General features: G+C 34.4%; 1 protein-coding gene across 1 annotated transcript in view; it reads left to right on the top strand.

Annotated features, from left to right (window-relative positions):
• ERBB4 (erb-b2 receptor tyrosine kinase 4) overlaps positions 1-17,390 on the top strand; it is a 310,925-nt gene that overhangs the window by 29,168 nt on the left and 264,367 nt on the right. The window contains exons 8-10 of the mRNA XM_049712234.1: positions 965-1,097; positions 6,272-6,365; positions 12,346-12,500. Coding sequence (XP_049568191.1) covers positions 965-1,097; positions 6,272-6,365; positions 12,346-12,500 — 382 coding nt within the window. The remainder of the gene's footprint in view (positions 1-964; positions 1,098-6,271; positions 6,366-12,345; positions 12,501-17,390) is intronic.

Here is a 17,390-nt window from a genome sequence, read left to right as displayed (position 1 = left end):
TGTTTTCATCTTCTGAGAACTTATTAATATTTTATGAAAACCACATATAATTGGGTTTCAGACATCTCAAATCACTTTTCAGACACCCAGAATAACATTTGAAGTGTTTATAGGCCCTTCTTATTAAATAGCTATCCGTTCACTAAAATTATGTTTTTCAGTATAAATAATAATACACTGAATAAGTATTATTTGATATAAAAGGGAACAGAAATGGTAAACCTTAAGTGGCAGTTTTAAGACATGGCCTCAAATTCTTTGGCACTTCTCCCATCAACAAAAAATATAGAGATAAGACTAAAGACCTTTGTTACTACTGTAATCTCTATACCTCCTCATAAATAACCACCACACTTTGTTTAAAATTATTTCAAAACTTTTTTCTTACTTGTGCCAATTTGACTCAAATATCAAGGTAATCTTAGTTGCAGTGTACCAGAGGTCTGTAAGAAACTTGTATTTTATTTCCATTTCTTTTCCCCCTTCTTACATTTCATATATTCTTCTTTTTTCTTTCTTTTCCCCTTTTGATGTTTTTTGTTTTATGACAAATATCACTTGTTCTGTTTCTGCATGAAGTTCTCACATGGAATTGACGTCAAAATGTGTGGTGTGTTAGTGGAGCAAAGGGTTGGCTTTAGAAAGGTGTGTTTTGTTCCTTACCTTAATTGGAAGGTTAATTTCTGTCACTACTTTTCCCTAGAGTTTTGATATAGGCAATTGATATTTGTTCACTTTTATGAAAAATGCAATGGTACTACACATACAGTGACTGGGGCTCTGCAATATGAAAGAAGTGGAAGATAAAGTGGACCATGGTGACTAAGTAGGCAAGCAAAGTTATCTGCCACAGATCTCTCTCACTCCTTCAGAAATAGCTTTACTTAGGAAGATTCATATTAAAATGGTAAGTTTGGACGCAGGCTTCTGTTTTATTTCCCCTTGATTTTGGTGTGTTTTTCAGCTGCTGAAGGAATGGTGTGCAACCATCTCTGTTCAAACGATGGGTGTTGGGGACCTGGGCCAGACCAGTGCCTGTCGTGCCGTCGCTTCAGTAGGGGAAGGACCTGCATAGAGTCTTGTAACCTCTATGATGGGTAAGGCATCTTATAATGTCTCTATCTCATGAGCTTTGAGGTACTGATTGGTTCAGATATTAAAATGATAATAAAAGGGTAAAATTTCAGAATGTTTATGCTGGCCAAGATTTTTAAGGAGAGTTTTTGTTGCATAAAGGAGAAAACATATAAAAGAATTCTTTTAAGGGGAAATCATTTTATTTGAATGAACAAGATAAGTCAAAATGCATATTGACTATTATGTACATATTTAAAAATGTGTACCAAAATAGATAATTCTTAATAAATTATAGCAATTTATGCTTATGCAAAATTTAAAAATGTATTTCTATTTTCTTCATAAAGGACATTGTGATAAGTAATATTTCCTCCTCAGTGTCTCAACCATCTTGTTTTTTTTCTCATGCTTTCCTATTAATCTTCACCTGGAATGACTGCGTAACTTTTGATTTTTTTTTTCCATTTAGGTTGCGTGTCTATTTGATTGTGTATTAGGAACAACACACATTTCTATGTCTCAGACAACTGCTTAGCCCTATAGAGAAATTACCTTTGTAGTTGCTAGTTGAAAAGGTTTTTGAAAGTGTTCTGTCACTTTCTAAAAATAACCTAAGCTATATTTTACATCAAGTATTTTAAATTTTATCTACAGTACTACAATAATCAAATTGACAACAATAAAACTTAGTATATACCTTGTTGCATGGCATTTCATATACTCATAAAATCACTTTATCCTAACGTACCATTTCATGCATCACAGCTGTCCTTCATTAGTGTGATAATGCAGTTTTTAGTACTGTCCCTGAGTCAAATTTTCCTATATTGCTCACTGAAAGGATTTTCAACATTTTTGTAAAAGGGTAGTTTTGAAGTTCTTTCTTCTTCTGCCTCATGAATTGTCCCATTTTAACAACCGTTTCCATGATCCCAGATAACATTTTATTTTTGTATTTTACATTAAAGGATAAAAATCTATGGATCTTAATAATATAGATATGTGTCTTCTTTGAAAGATGACCAAACCAATTCCCTCCATGAATTTAGGGGGAAAAAAGATTGAAATTAAAATTAGAAGTTTAAATATAAAAACAATATTAAATCGGAATTTAATAGTTTGAAATGGTGATGACATTTGCACAACTCTGTGAATATACTAAAATATGCATTAAATTGTGCACTTTCAATAGGTGAATGTCATGGTATATGAATTCTCTCTCAATAAAAGCATTACTGAAAAAAGGGTTTAATAGTTTTATCAGGAAAATTTCAACTTGAAAATTTGTAAAACACATCAACTCATACATTTGATAATGAATAGCAAATTATTTGCTACTTGTCTCATTGAATTGAACTGTATTAATGCTTGTTCACATTATTATGAAAGAAAGATATTTCCTGTACATAAAATACATCAGATCAGATATGATTCTCTGTGTGTGTGGCAATTGATGCCACTAAAATGGAACTAATAGACCTTAATTCCACTGTGTTACATTAAAAGTTTATTGAATACGTATGTGCGTTTCTAAGGAAGGAATAGATTATAGAAATCATTTTATCAAACAGAAGCATCTTATAAACAGTGAGAAGTGGGAAAAGTAAGTGTTGACCAAAGTCATAACATTGTAAAAGCACCAAACCAACGCTAGAACTCAGGATGTCTGATTTTCATCCTGTTTCTTTACAGATGCCATTGTTTTTCTTTACTATTTCAGTTTTAAACTTGTCAGAAATATGAAATTGATGTATATGTGGATGTATACACTACCCTCTGTCTCATTTTTGTGAAACAATGAAAGCTAAGCAAAGGAAAAATACTGGTCCCCTAAATAAACAACACTGATTATCCTGTTGTTTTTGAAAGCTTAACATTTTCCAAATCATTAAATCAAACATATTAAAGAAATATAAAGTTTTTAATGTAGTTTTGCAGCAGTAATGGGGTCCTAGGAAATCATGCACAAGGTTTAGTTTAAAAGATAATAAATGAAAGTATCTTATAAATATCTGATGTAATTCTTGCCTACCCAATGATAGATGTCCCCACCTCCAATCTTGTGGTATTGCCAAATTACTTCCAACTTTGCCTGGCAGGTAAAACAGTCTTTGAGGAAACATGAATTCAAATTCTAACTTAATCACTTCCTACTTGAAATGTCCATCCACCGGTAAATAACCTAATTGTCCTAAACTCTGTTTTCTTACATGGAAAATGGGAATAATAAGGATGTGATTATTGTTATATCATATTATAGTATAATAATAATAATGATTGTGATTATCAAATGAGAAAATTCTTATTCGAATTCCTACTGTTAAAACAATTATCATCATTTCCTTTTTGTGTCTATTAATCTGAGCTCATTAAATAGGTAGAACAGTCACTTTATACACTGCTGAAAATAAATACAAATATGACATTTACCAAAATCAGGGAACTTATTTATATATAAAAATAGTTTGACTATCATTAAAGAATAAGTCCTAAAAAGAGGATTTTTTGAAGGGGGAAAAAAAATCAGTTAATCCTGGCTGTTAGCACTCAAATCCAGATCATATAAGTCACTATATTTTTGCAACTCCTAACTACAATGCCCAAGTATTCAAAATGAACAAGAAAACTAATTGCAATGCAATCTTAATTTTTTTTTCTTATCTGGCAACATGGTTAAATGCTTCTGAAACTTTAATAACAACAGAGAAACATCAGAAAGAGTGCCAGTTTAAGATCTTTGTAGGCATTTTTATGTTTAATATTCACAAGCTCTCATCAAAACACCCTTCTTTTCCTTTTTCAGAGGATATTTAGGGAATGAGGTCTAGAGAAGTTAAGGGATGTAAGACAGCAATATTAATCTTGGTGCTGGGAACACGAACCAAATCCAAAGTATTTGCTCTAGATCACAGGATTGGCTAAGGTAGCACACACACAACAAAACTGAGAAGTATACAGCAGCTCAGTAAGCAAAGCTCATGCTCACTAGAATGTGAATTTTTGTATCAGATTCAAGTGAAAGGGGATCTCTGGCAAAGTCACAGCAGAATCACTAGGGGACAGGGAAGAAAAAAGGCAATGATGGAGACAGTGACAATAAATAAATTGCACGGAGGATCTTTTCTGAGAGCAGAAAGGAAGAGAGCCAGAAACCATACAGATAGAAGTCTACTCTATAAAAGAGAAGGCAGCTAGGTTGGTTGCCTCCATGATTTTTTTTTTTTTTTTTTTTTGCAGTACGCGGGCCTCTCACGGTCGTGGCCTCTCCCGTTGCGGAGCACAGGCTCCGGACGTGCAGGCCCAGCGGCCATGGCTCACGGGCCCAGCCGCTCCGCGGCATGTGGGATCTTCCCGGACCGGGGCACGAACCCGTGTCCCCTGCATCGGCAGGTGGACTCTCAACCACTACGCCACCAGGGAAGCCCACCTCCATGATTTTTTATGACATATTCATTTTACTCCTCAACTCTGTGTATGGGGAAGGGAGTTTTGGAGAAGAGAAAGGAAAGCATGACCCATGTTTTAGTACCATAAAAATCATTACCTTCATTTAGTATCCTAACTCTTTAGTCACCCAAGAAACTGTTTTCAGAAACAGTGCTTTGCTGATGATTGCAGGGTGTGCTGTAAATATCATATAATTTCACTTACACATAATGCTTTTTATGCTCTTTAAAATTTAGCTACCACCCCATTCCCAAACCCCACCCCAATACCAGGTCATTTTGACTTTCATATTCTGAAGATTTCCTCTATTGAATACTTTATATCACTTGTTGATGAAACATGCAAAATAAAAACTTTTATGTAACTAAGATGTTAAACTCAAGAAAATTCATAAAAAGTTAATCCATAGCAAACCAACACTTCACTTTGAGTGCAAAATCCATGTAACTAAATATGTACATTCATACATAAATAAACCATAGATTTATGCTATTTATTTTGAAAACCAAACCATTATTTTACCTTGAAATATATGTAATCTTAATCTAACCAACAGAAAATATAGCCCACCCTTTGGATTTCAATCATCTGTTAAGGCTTTATAATAACCAAATAAGATAGTTCACTATGAAAAAAGAGTGATTATTTCACTCCAGGGAAAAATAAATTTGAATTTATCACCTAGTTAATCCATAATTGCCATATTTGCAATGCTATTAGTTTGGAATGGTCACTCATGATACAAAGGCACAAAATAATGAAGCAGCTATAAATATTTAGTCGTTTTGTTAATGACTCATAACTGAAATTCTAAATTGTTTATACCCAGTACCTCATCTTCTCACACGTTAGTGGAAATAATGTGTTTTAAACATATTGTACATGACTGATACCCAATTATTGAAATGAAAACTTTTAGGATAGATATTAATTGGAAAACTTATATACTGGTAAATTTAATATTCAAATAGCCACAAAATGTAAGGTTTGGGGAAGTGATGACCATCCTCCCACATTTTAATTAGGAAGTTTTAGAATGTTACCATTCAACTATTTTTTATTTTATATCATATAGAATTCTTCAAAAAGAATTTAAACTGAAAAAGATGTTATATTAGATCAATAATCTAAGAAAATAAAATCTACCATAAAAAAGATATTTTTTCTAATTCTCCAAGAAAGATATTTAAAAAAAAGAAAAGAAATCATAGTGTTGTTTGAAGTTTCACTAAAAATAAATGGAAGAATCTTGGGATTTGAAGGACAAGGATGGGGAACATTCATGTAACTTAGCAACAAGAAAAATACAATAGTTCTGTCAAAGTTTAAAAAATAAGCCTTCAGCCAAGAGTAAAATTTTATATAGAGACAAACAGGCACAGACTTACTTAAAATAGCAGAAATGGTTCTGCTGTGTCATCAAAAGAGTCATCCTTTTTTTTCTTTTCCTTTTTTTTTTTTTTTTTTGAGACTGCTGGAATCCCTCTCACAAGAGAGAGGTTTCCTGAATGAGTTTGTCGTTGAACCCAATGGAGGGCCAGGAGAGCCATCTGGCTGCAGTTTATCTTTTCTCTTAATGGAGAACTTACTCATTAATGTACAGGGAAATGATTCTGATGCTCCTGGCACTTAGAGAAACAAACTCTAGAATTTACTTTGCCAACAGGACTTTTAGCAGATGTTACTTCATTTGTTAAGTTGACAGCTTGTTTGCTTACACTGCCTCATACTGCTGATGTTTTCACAGTGAATTTCGGGAGTTTGAGAATGGCTCCATCTGTGTGGAGTGTGACCCCCAGTGTGAGAAGATGGAAGATGGCATCCTCACATGCCATGGACCGGTAAGCCTGAAGACACGTACGGTTGTGTTGGCTTATTTAGTTTCACGTATGAATGTCTGTCAAGTCATTGCTTTATCCCTTATCCATCCATTGAATAGGTATTTACAGCATGCTATGGGGAATCACATTCAACATTCTCCCCTCAAGAGGCTTACAGCTTAGTAGTAGAGATAAAGTATTTAAAACTTCAGTTTCTTAAATATTTATGTCCCAGATAATGTATTTAAAAAGAAGATATGGAGTTGTCCTTGAAGATTGCACAGGGCTGAAAAGAGAGATACACAAATAATTATTGAAGCAAAATAATTGATAAAATATGTATAAATTGTTATATGAATACATTTGAGGGAGAAACTAAATCTTTGAGATGGAAATTGAGACGCCAAGGAAAGCCAAAGAAAAGTGATGTTTCAGCTATGCTTTGAAGAAGAATCTGAAATGAGGAAACATGTAAAGATACGTAAATGTGAAAGTTTATGTTGTGTTTGAGGTAAACTGTAACACGTTCGTACCTGTGTTTAATCATTTAACTATAATGGCATTATGAAGGAAAATTGAAAAAAAGGAGGAAAACAAGCACTCATAAACTAAAATCTAAAGCTGTGTGATAAGTACCATGGCCGAGAGAAAAACTGAACTATGATGATTGAAGGAGGGGCTATGGGATCAGGAAAGTCTTTATGGATAAGTTGACATTTATATAGTTTGAAGTTAGTCTTGTGGAGAAAATGGTAATTATTTTCTAGACCTTCCTTTGGTTCCCATCATTCTTAATAATGAGGCTTTTTCTTAATAATGAGGTCAGTATGAGTTTGTCCTTCCAAAGTGTCATATTCATCCTTCTTTAGACAAATTTCCAGTTTATTTGTGTATTGAGTCATCATTCAGTAAATAACTTGGGGACCAACATTTGGGTATAGCCAAGAGCTCAACACTGCTCCATAAGAAGTCATTTCAAATTTAAATAGTATTAATTTTTCTACCAGAGTGCTTATTCATCACTTAATTAGCTTAGAAAAAAAGTTATCATTGAGCCCTCCAAACTTCCATTAGGCCCCCATGAGCTGTTCTGGAACTTCTTCTAAAGAAGGATGTGGAAAACTTGGACAGTTCAGAGGACTACCACAAAGGATGATTAAGCTTGGAAAACCAGACCTCTGAGAAAAAGAAGTGGTGTGATTTGGCCTGAAGAACCAAAGTCTAAAAGACAATTTAATATGTAATGATCTTCAAGTAAGTATGCTAAGGGCATATGCAGCTATTTTCTTTTTCCACTAAGGATAATTTAAAATACAGTTAATCTGCAGCATGAGAAATGTGGACTCTGTAAAGAATGTCAGGAAACACAGGAAAGTAAAATTCCATAATGGGTTTGTTAAAGTAAGTTGAGCTGTCTCTCTGTATGAGACTTCTCTAAAAACCAGCATATTTAGGCACCATACATCATAGAATGAAAAACAAAAAATCTCTTTCCGAGAAAGAGACTTTGAAAATGTACAATTACAATAACCAAGAATTTGGCCATCTCCTTTGAACAAGGCAAACCACAAGAGTAGTCCCATCTTTTTCAGTTCCTTATGCTACCTCCTATGGTATAAAAGTATGCTAGTAAATAACTAGCTTATTGATTTCTTTGTTTTTACAGTCTATTTGATCATTCCTTTGTTCCTTAAAAGAATTGAGACAGTTTATAAAAATACACATTAAAAAGCCCTAAAAATTAATATTCTTGCAATTTTCAAAATTACTTGATAACCAAGAAAGAATGAAAAAACAGGTTTTTAGTGAAGACATTTTAATTCTGTAAGGACAACATTGTTGGGCCATATGCTTAAAATCACTATTCAGTGCTAAAATTGTAAATGAGTAGTCTAGAGATTAGAGAAGGCAATAAGTCAAAAGTAGAAAAAAACTCCGTAAAGTTGAATCACTCATTTGTGGAAGATCAGAGCATGAAATCAAGAAAACGGACTTGATCAGTAAGCCTTAAAATGCTAAGCAGGTAAGAGCACAGTGTCTTTTAGGTTATGGTATCTGAAAAACTGCCAGGATTGAGCTCAAGCAATAGCCCAAACTTTGCTCCCTCTAGGGGGTTGCTTGTTTTCAGCCTTTACAATTTATATTAGGTGTATGCCTGTTTCTGGGTCTACATGTAGTTTATCGAAACTAAAGACGGAAGTGGTTTTCTGTGCCAAGTAACCGGCATATATCACTTAGGATACCCAGGAGGTTCAGGAAACTTCTTCATGAGACTGATACAGTGATGAGATAGAGGAAGAAGTCATAAAGCTAACTGGAATTTCCACACCTGGTCTTATGATTTATTCTGCTGAAATCTCATTTTCTTGAACTGTTAATGTTTCCCTAATGATAAGAATTGATAAATATTTATATTTGTCAAACACTATTACCTCTGAAGCATACTATCACATTCTCCATTTAAAATATAAAGAAATTGAACCCATGGTAATGATTAGAAAGTTACTCCAAAAGTCAGCAAGTCAGTAAGATGCGGAGCTGGGACTCAACTATAGAAGTTCTGACTCCAAATTTCACACTCTTTTCATTTCACTATTTTTCCCTATGCAACAATGTCCGTAAAGTAATAAGGATAAAATGCTTTCTGGGAATATACATACGTAAAATGGATGGTATTATCCTATTTAAATGTGACAGACATTCAGGATAATCTTGAGAGGGGTGGATTTGAAATAAAGCAAGCCTCTGCTTTTATATTCTCATCTGTCTGCACTTGGTCTTCTTTACTTTATTCTTTTTTTTTCTTTTCTTTTCTATCCTTTCTTTCTTTACAATTTTATCTTTTCTGATTCACTTGCACTATTACTGTATAGTCCTATCAAGAAAGATAAGGGAGGGAATGTAAGAACAAAAGAAAAGGACATCAGACAAAGTCAAAGGAGACCAAAATATAAGCCACAGAGACAGCAAGAGAAGGGAGGGAATAGGAGAAGGGAACTGATTTTTGGGGAGCGAGGGAAACTGATTTTTGAAACACAATTTTTGTTAAAGCTAAAATAGCTGTTAAATCCAGGTTAATAGAGCTTGTGTTGCCACAACAAATAACCCCCATATTGCAGTAGCTTACAGAAAAATGTTTAAATCTTTTTCATGTAAAGTGCACTGCAGGTCTGGGGAACTTTCTAAGGCAGGACCCCCTCCCTGTGGTGGTCTGGCATTCCAGGATGCTTTGAAGTTATGGCATCTCTACATCTACATGGGATCCCCACGTCATGGCAGCTGGGAAAGAGAAGGCTGGAGAGTTTAGCACTGGCAGTCTCATAAATTGCTTTTACTTAATTTCATTGTCCAAAGCGAGACACACACCTCCCCTCTAGTGGGAGGGAATTTCCATATTCTGTGAGGCTGGAAGTGGAAGAGAATTGGATACTGGTGAATAGTGGCTTTCTCTCTTACAGCGGCTACCAGAGAAAAACATCAGTTCTCACTGAGAAAAAAAAAATGAAATGTTTCCCTTAGGATTTAGCCTATCCTTTAGTTTTCTGTCTAGATTGCTGGGTCCAAGGGTAGCTTAAAATCAGAGATAAGGAAGAATGTTGCCTTCATCTCTCTTTTCTGTTGTTGCATTTATCAGTTCATTCGCTGTACCTAGCTTCTTAAAAGCTTTGGGAATATAATGATAAAAGAGTAAGTATTAGACAACATGTATTTCTTTAAATCTCTTTATTATGGAAATGAGATAGAGAATCAGACATTTCATTTCTTTTGAGATTTGTCAGGACACCTTTTAGTTGTGTCAGCTCAGGACATTTGATTTCATATCATGATAATACAATTAAATAGTTAAGAGATGCTTAAAAACAAAGAAGCACAAAAAAATTTATCCTATTAAAGTCTGCCTAAAGATTAAATGTGAATTTAATTTTAGTTTCATAAATTTTTTACATCTTCTTATTTTACCTGGACATTATTTTACATTAGAAGTATTTTATAGAAAAATAATTCCTAATTCTGACTACCACTGCCTAATTTACTCACAGTAAGTTTTATTCTTGTGTTCTGCAAGAAGACATCAGCTTGTCTCTTGTCTTGTACAATGTCATACCACTGAGCATACTTGCACAGTAAATGATTTTGTATAATAGACAGTATTATGTGCCTAAGTACCCATGAGCAGGTGTTAAAATTGGAAACATGTGAAGTATTCTTTTTTGGTAGGAAATAAGTTGCCAGCAGCAAACTCTTCAGGTTGAATAGGGATTCTCTTTCACAGAATAAATAAGTATATATATACACACATATATATGTACATACATATATATACACATATGTTTATATACATATATATATGAGATTTAGAAGTATGAGATTTAGATATACCTATAACTGTTTAGATAGATAGATAGATAGGTAGATAGATAGATAATAGATAGGTACTCTAAATCTCACTTCAAAATAGTAAGATAGGTGTTTGATTGAACCTCACCAGTCTCAGGATTTCCAGAAATCTCTTCCTGATTACCCTTTCTTCTTTGTACTACTATTCTTCCTTAGCTGCCTTTATCTTTAAATTTTAAAGTATTATATTTCTTGATTTCCTGATGCCTTATATCACCACTTGCAATGTCTGGCTACTTTTGGATTAGCATCCGTAGAGAGATGTAACACACTCCCGTGAATAGACTGATCGCCACACGCCCTGTCTAATAAATAGCTCTGTAAAATATTTGCTTGCTCGTCTCCCAAATACACATTGTTCATAATTATAAACTTAATAATATTAAATATTTCCCTCTATACTTAGTATATCTTATTTATCTAAATTATCTTCAATGTGACCTGTCCTAATTGTTAAACTATGTGGATATAAGCAGATTTTGGGGAGAAAAGAGTCAAGGTAAGAAGTTCCAAGAAGTAGTCAAAGAGAAGAGGAATCCTAAGACAATTTGATGTTCAAAAAGAACTAAAAGTAAATTTTGAGTAGGTAATATCATTATTTAAAACATCTGAATGTGTAAATATATGGGCATCTTTTAAGGAAATAGTATTTTTCACCAAAATGTTCTCAGTTTGATTTGAGAATGTACTACTTATCATTTCTTGCATGCTTACTATCCCCAGCACCACGTCCAAATCATTTTTTTGGTACAATTTTTAGATGTTTAATATGAATTTAAGATTTTTACTTTTGTTATGACATTTAAATATATTTACACGTTACTGCTTACTATAATTATACATATTAGACAGATATTATAAACATAAATATATGAAGTGAGTTAGTTTTAGTTAGATTTATCATGCTCATATTTATATCACCTTCATTCTTGAGTAAGTTTCTCCATATAATTTTCTTTTGTATGTACAAGTTTTTGCTCATCAGATTGTGCCTTTATTGTGCTCTCAGTATTGTACTGTTATTTGCTAAAATCCCTATTAATAGACATGATATGATTTTTAGCATTATCATAAGCTGATATGAGTTGGAGAGTAACTTAGAAATTAACATTTATTTGCCTAAACTACCTAATTCCTGATAACTCAACTACAGAAAAAATTTAAATTCATTGTTCAAATAGTCATGGTACTACCAAAGGAAAGTTTACGTCTCACTTGTATATGAAATTCAGCGTTACCTAGTTCCTATCATTTCCTTATTTTCATTAACTACTTAGTAAGAATTTTCACATATTCCCAGTGATTGTGATAAAATATTTCTAGGAATAATGTGTTGTTATCAAATATCGTTGCACTGTAATCTCACTAGGAATAAATGACAGAAAGAAAATGCTGATGTCCTTCTGGAAAAATCACTGGACAATTTTGCTGATCAGAAAGCTACAATAGCAGCATCCCCATTTGTACTTCTGAAAATGCTCTTCAGTTCTCTAGAGGAAGATTGGCCACCCACTGAAGTCTCAGTAACTAAACCAGATGAATACATTCCAGAGGAAATGGCACCCAGTTTTCTTCCTCTATTTTTTTTTTTTTCACACTTCAGGGACCTGACAACTGTACAAAGTGCTCCCATTTTAAGGATGGCCCGAACTGTGTGGAAAAATGTCCAGATGGCTTACAGGGGGCAAACAGTTTCATTTTCAAGTATGCTGATCAGGATCGGGAGTGCCACCCATGCCATCCAAACTGCACCCAAGGGTAAGCAACTTTACTGGTCCAAAGCTTAATCATGTGCATATTACTAATCAAGAGGTGCATACGTGCATTTTATCCCTGACACAGTCTACTGAATACATAATATTCTCACGCAAAATTCTATTCGTGTTTATATAATGTGTTGATTTTAAGAGAACTCCTTTCTATAAGAATGCTTTATGGAATCGAATTTATACCCTCTAAAATAGTTCTGTTGAACATTTTCCTGTAACTTCTATTGACACCTTCGTGAAGCTGGTATCAGGTATACTTTGTATGGAGTGTAGAAATTCTTCCAAATTTTACTGAGGATTAAAGATATCAGAAAAGACAAATAATTGTACTTTTGAGATTCACGCTTAATAAATCTTTAACAGAGATTTTCTGTTTCTGTTTCTTTGTTGTTACAATCACTTTAAAGTGAAGGTCTCTTTTTGATAAATGCTGCCTTGTATTACTCCTTCAGCAAAATATAAGCAAAAGCAGTGATGGTAAAAAAAAAAAAAAAAAGGAACCTAGTGATATGTATTTTAATAAAAATACAAGTACATTTTGTGAAAGTGATTCTATTATAGGTTAACCTACAACCTAGTGTTTCTTCAACCGATATAGGACAATTCAAAGATGGGTACACATTTTTCTACTTTTCAAAAGGATGCATTGTAAAATGAATAATAATTAGACTACTTTTGATACTGATAAGAGTTGAGTAACAAAGACATATTACAGAAAGAAGAAAAGCACTGAACTATAAAAGAAATAATGTCACTTCATCGAACAAATCCCAACAACTATTTCTTTAAAAGACAGCAAATCTCTTTTAATAAGGACTTTTCCTTCTCTTTCCTGTAGAAGGGGAATAAATTTAGAATCAAGGGCAGTTTCACATGCTCTGTCCTCCTTCTGTCCAAAATACCTCTTCTCCATTGTGAGTGCCCACACACATGTGCACACACACATACAAACACACAGAGACACTTGTGGAGAATCATCTTGGGTGCTTTAGATCTGGCAGGAAAGTATGAGATTCCATAAAGAGATTTTCTGCCAGAGTAAGGGCTGGCTGTTAGGGGATATTGAAGAAGTTAATCAAGCAACATCATTTTCTGCCAAGAGGACATCAATTTGCAGATGCTGCTACAATTTCCTGCAGGTCAAGAAATCAGCTTAATTCACTCTGTGAAGTGGCAGATCCTCAAAAGGTAAAGTAATATGCTGCCATTCAAATTCAGCTTGGAAGAGCTAATGCCACCTCACTGGTTTGAGGATACTGAAATAGTCACATAGACACTCTGCTTCAAGGAAATTAGAAAGAATAAGCTGCTCCCCTGGCGAGTTTTGGGCACACTTCAGTTAAGGGTATTTCATGAAGATACTGGTATTGCTGGAGCAGAAGGTCAGCAACAGAAAGGGAAAACGTTGCCTGCTAAAATAATCATCCACAAGAGGGTTTTATTGTTTTGCATCTAAAATTAAACAAACATTATTCAATGTAATGTTGATGTCAACAGCTGTTGCCATTCAAAATGAGACCTTTTGCTGTTTTTGCAAATCTAATTACAACAAAGCCATTAGGGAAATGAAAGTGAGATCACAGAGCCGTACATAGTCTGGATGTGTGGCTGGTGTGTCTTCCTCTCAGTCCTTTTAAATCATGATTATATAATAAAAGAAAAGATATATAGTGGGGGGAAAGTAGAAGGAGGGACAACGAATAGATCAATTTACCACAGTAACAAAAGTTGGATGTCAACCAAAAGGGAGGATGAAGGTGTAACAGGAAACAAACCTGACCAGATCACTTGGGAACCCTAGTAAATAAAATGATGACTTTAAATTCACTGGTGCAGAATGATGGTGAGACAGAATTTGACTAGTGTACTCCCTGGCATCTTCTAAGGTAAATGGATTCTGTAATGACTGACTTAATCCTGTCAGTTTCTTGTCTTTGTTTTCATTTATCTTCCTGCCATCCTTTTTCTAACAGCATCCGCATTGTCCAGGTTCACTCACTTCCTAAGAGTTCTGTGGTCTCAGCCTCAGAATGGAATTTAGGATTTGGGCATTTCTAAATGCTTAAGCCCTCCTCTGTACACTACTGCAGTGCAACACTGTGCTTTGAGATCCTTTTAATGAAGCAATGAGGTGCTCTATGCATTCAGTCCCTTCCTTTCAAATTGAGCATGTAGAGATAGAATCTTTCCCTAGGAAGATCATAGGGGCAGTAGGGATGATGGGACAAGTGACTATTTTTATTCCTAAACATACATAATAAATGACCTATCAGTAAGCGTGAGCTCACCATGCCAACTCCACTTTGGAAAACAGCTTTTCTTTTATATGCCAATATTATGTCAGCTGGATAATTCAGGAACCAAGTTAATGGAAATAGTCTTTCAAATCATTTTTCAGAAGGAAGTTCTTACTTCGAATACTGTTTAATGATCATCTGAAAGTAAAATTATCATGTAATACCTTAAAAGCCCTTTTACCACTCTAAAAGTACATTAAATGTATTGACTCTAATAAGTTCTTTAGATGTTTTTAAAATAGGTGATCCATTTAGCTAGTACCTATCAGGAGAGTCTCATTAATATTCCTAGAGGAAAAAAAAATAACATTGTCTCTTCTTGCCTTGACTAGAGAACTTTTATTTTAGCAGCCTTTCTCATTTCATTCATTCTTCAACTTTGTTATATTGAACACCTGTTGTGTATCAGATACAGTGATAGCTAAGTTCAGAAATAAGCAAGACACAGCTCTTGATCACTAGGAAGTCACAGTCCAGTGAATTTTTATTCTTACAATTTATATCCTTTCATCAGAGATCCCTCTGTATTTTGAAATGATTAGCAAGAATTTAAAACTTAGAAATGATATTCATATTTGAAATTAGCAAGGTAGAAATTTTAAAAGAGGACATGTAAACTAAATTTAGTGTGCAGTCGAGTAGTCGTAAGGGCAAAGATTATAGTTTCTTTACTAATATCACTTGCGTCCATGATGAATGTCAGTTTAATTTTTGTTTGGAGACGTGAACTGGGATTTTTTTTTTTTTTCTTCTTGGCGGTAAGTGGGCCTCTCACTGCTGTGGCCTCTCCCGTTGCGGAGCACAGGCTCCGGACGCGCAGGCCCAGTGGCCATGGCTCATGGGCCCAGCCGCTCCACAGCATGTGGGATCCTCCCGGACCGGGGCACGAACCCGTGTCCCCTGCATCGGCCGGTGGACTCTCAACCACTGTGTCACCAGGGAAGCCCCAGGATATTTATTTTTAATAGGGCATCTTTAAAAAATTCATTAAAAGTTTTTAGTAATATTAGAATCATGATTTGATACTATTAAATTTTCTATATGCCTTAATATTTTTCTTATCAATTCTTTTTATATTTTTAAATGTATGTAATGAAAGAATTTCCATTGCTGGAGAGAACAAAAGAAGGGCTGCTTGTGGAATTATTGTCGATAACTTCTGTAATGAAATTTTAAAATATTTTTCCATTTTAATTTCAAAATTCAGAGAACATTTTGTCAAAATATCTCAACTATGTTACTTGTATGGGTATATCAAGGTGTTCATAAATCAGTAAGTACAAGCAAATGTTAAACACAGCTCAATATTTGGAATTCCAGTTTTTTTAATATATTATATTAACAAGTTACAGTTTCTCTTTCTGAACTTTTTGTAAAGTTTCTACTTTAGAACACTAGTTATCTAGAGAATTGTATTATTTCACATCTTTATTCAGTCTCTTATTTGGGATTTTGACTCTTCAAAAGTTTAATGTTTCCATTATTCTTTGATTTTTCTGAATCTACATAAATTGCATGTGCTAATTATTGGCTTATGTCAAGTACAAAGAGTTGAAATAGAATATACATCTTTAAATACACAGTGATTTGTATTTAGAAAAAATGGGACCACACTCTTATTCTGTCTTCCATTCTTGTTTTATCCTCAACTTATAAATACATTTAAATCTCAAATATCCTACAAGATCTCCTAGACAAACTTTCTCGACCTCACACCCCACCCCCTCAGTAGCTCTTCCCTTTTCCCTTGCTTCTATTCTCTTATTTGCAATTTGCTTCTCAACTCACAGCAACCTAAATTCTAGTGACCTTGACTATGACAACTAACATACTCTTAGTAGGTCTTTTACTAGACCTCTCTTGCACTTGACAACGATCGATGATCATCCATTACCTGAAGTTTTTTCATGATTTGGCTTCCATGACACTGCAATTAATTGATTTTACTCAAACATATTTTCCTATGTTTCTGGCTTATGAGCTCATCTTATGTCATTTACTAATTATTGGAGTTCCTTGAGTTTCAGTCTCAGTCTCTGCTTTTCTCACTTTATAGATCCTTCTTCAGCCATCACATCCACTTACATGATTTCAGCCTTCTCCTGTATGATGTTTCAAAACTGGATCATTGTACCTGTGCCTCCTGCTTCCCTCTCCTCCCCCCACACCGTCCCCTCCAGCAGACTCATCTTTCCAGATGCTGAGGAACATTTCTACCTGGATGTAGGAAAACCACACTAAACTTTAGATACCTAAGACTGAAACTATCAACCCTGCTTCCGGAACACACACACACAGAGGAAGGTATTCCTCCTCTTGCATTCTCTCACTGATGGTACCACTATTCTCAAAGTTAGAAGTATGAGTCATCTTTAACTCCTCTGATCTTTCCTCTTCCATCATCAAATCAGCCACCAACTACTGTTTTTTTTTTTTTTTTTTCCGCATACGTTTCAAGGTATTCCTTAAATCCAACTCTGCCTCTATCCTAGTTACTGTTTCCCTAGTTTAATCCTTCATCATCTCTTACAGAGACTAAAACAGTCTCTGTGCCAAAGGAATCTGTCTGGCTCCCAGCTGAC

The sequence above is a fragment of the Orcinus orca genome, chromosome 7, assembly GCF_937001465.1.
Source record: "Orcinus orca chromosome 7, mOrcOrc1.1, whole genome shotgun sequence".
Taxonomy (NCBI): Eukaryota; Metazoa; Chordata; class Mammalia; order Artiodactyla; family Delphinidae; genus Orcinus; species Orcinus orca.
This window is presented reverse-complemented; position numbering and strand designations above follow the sequence as displayed.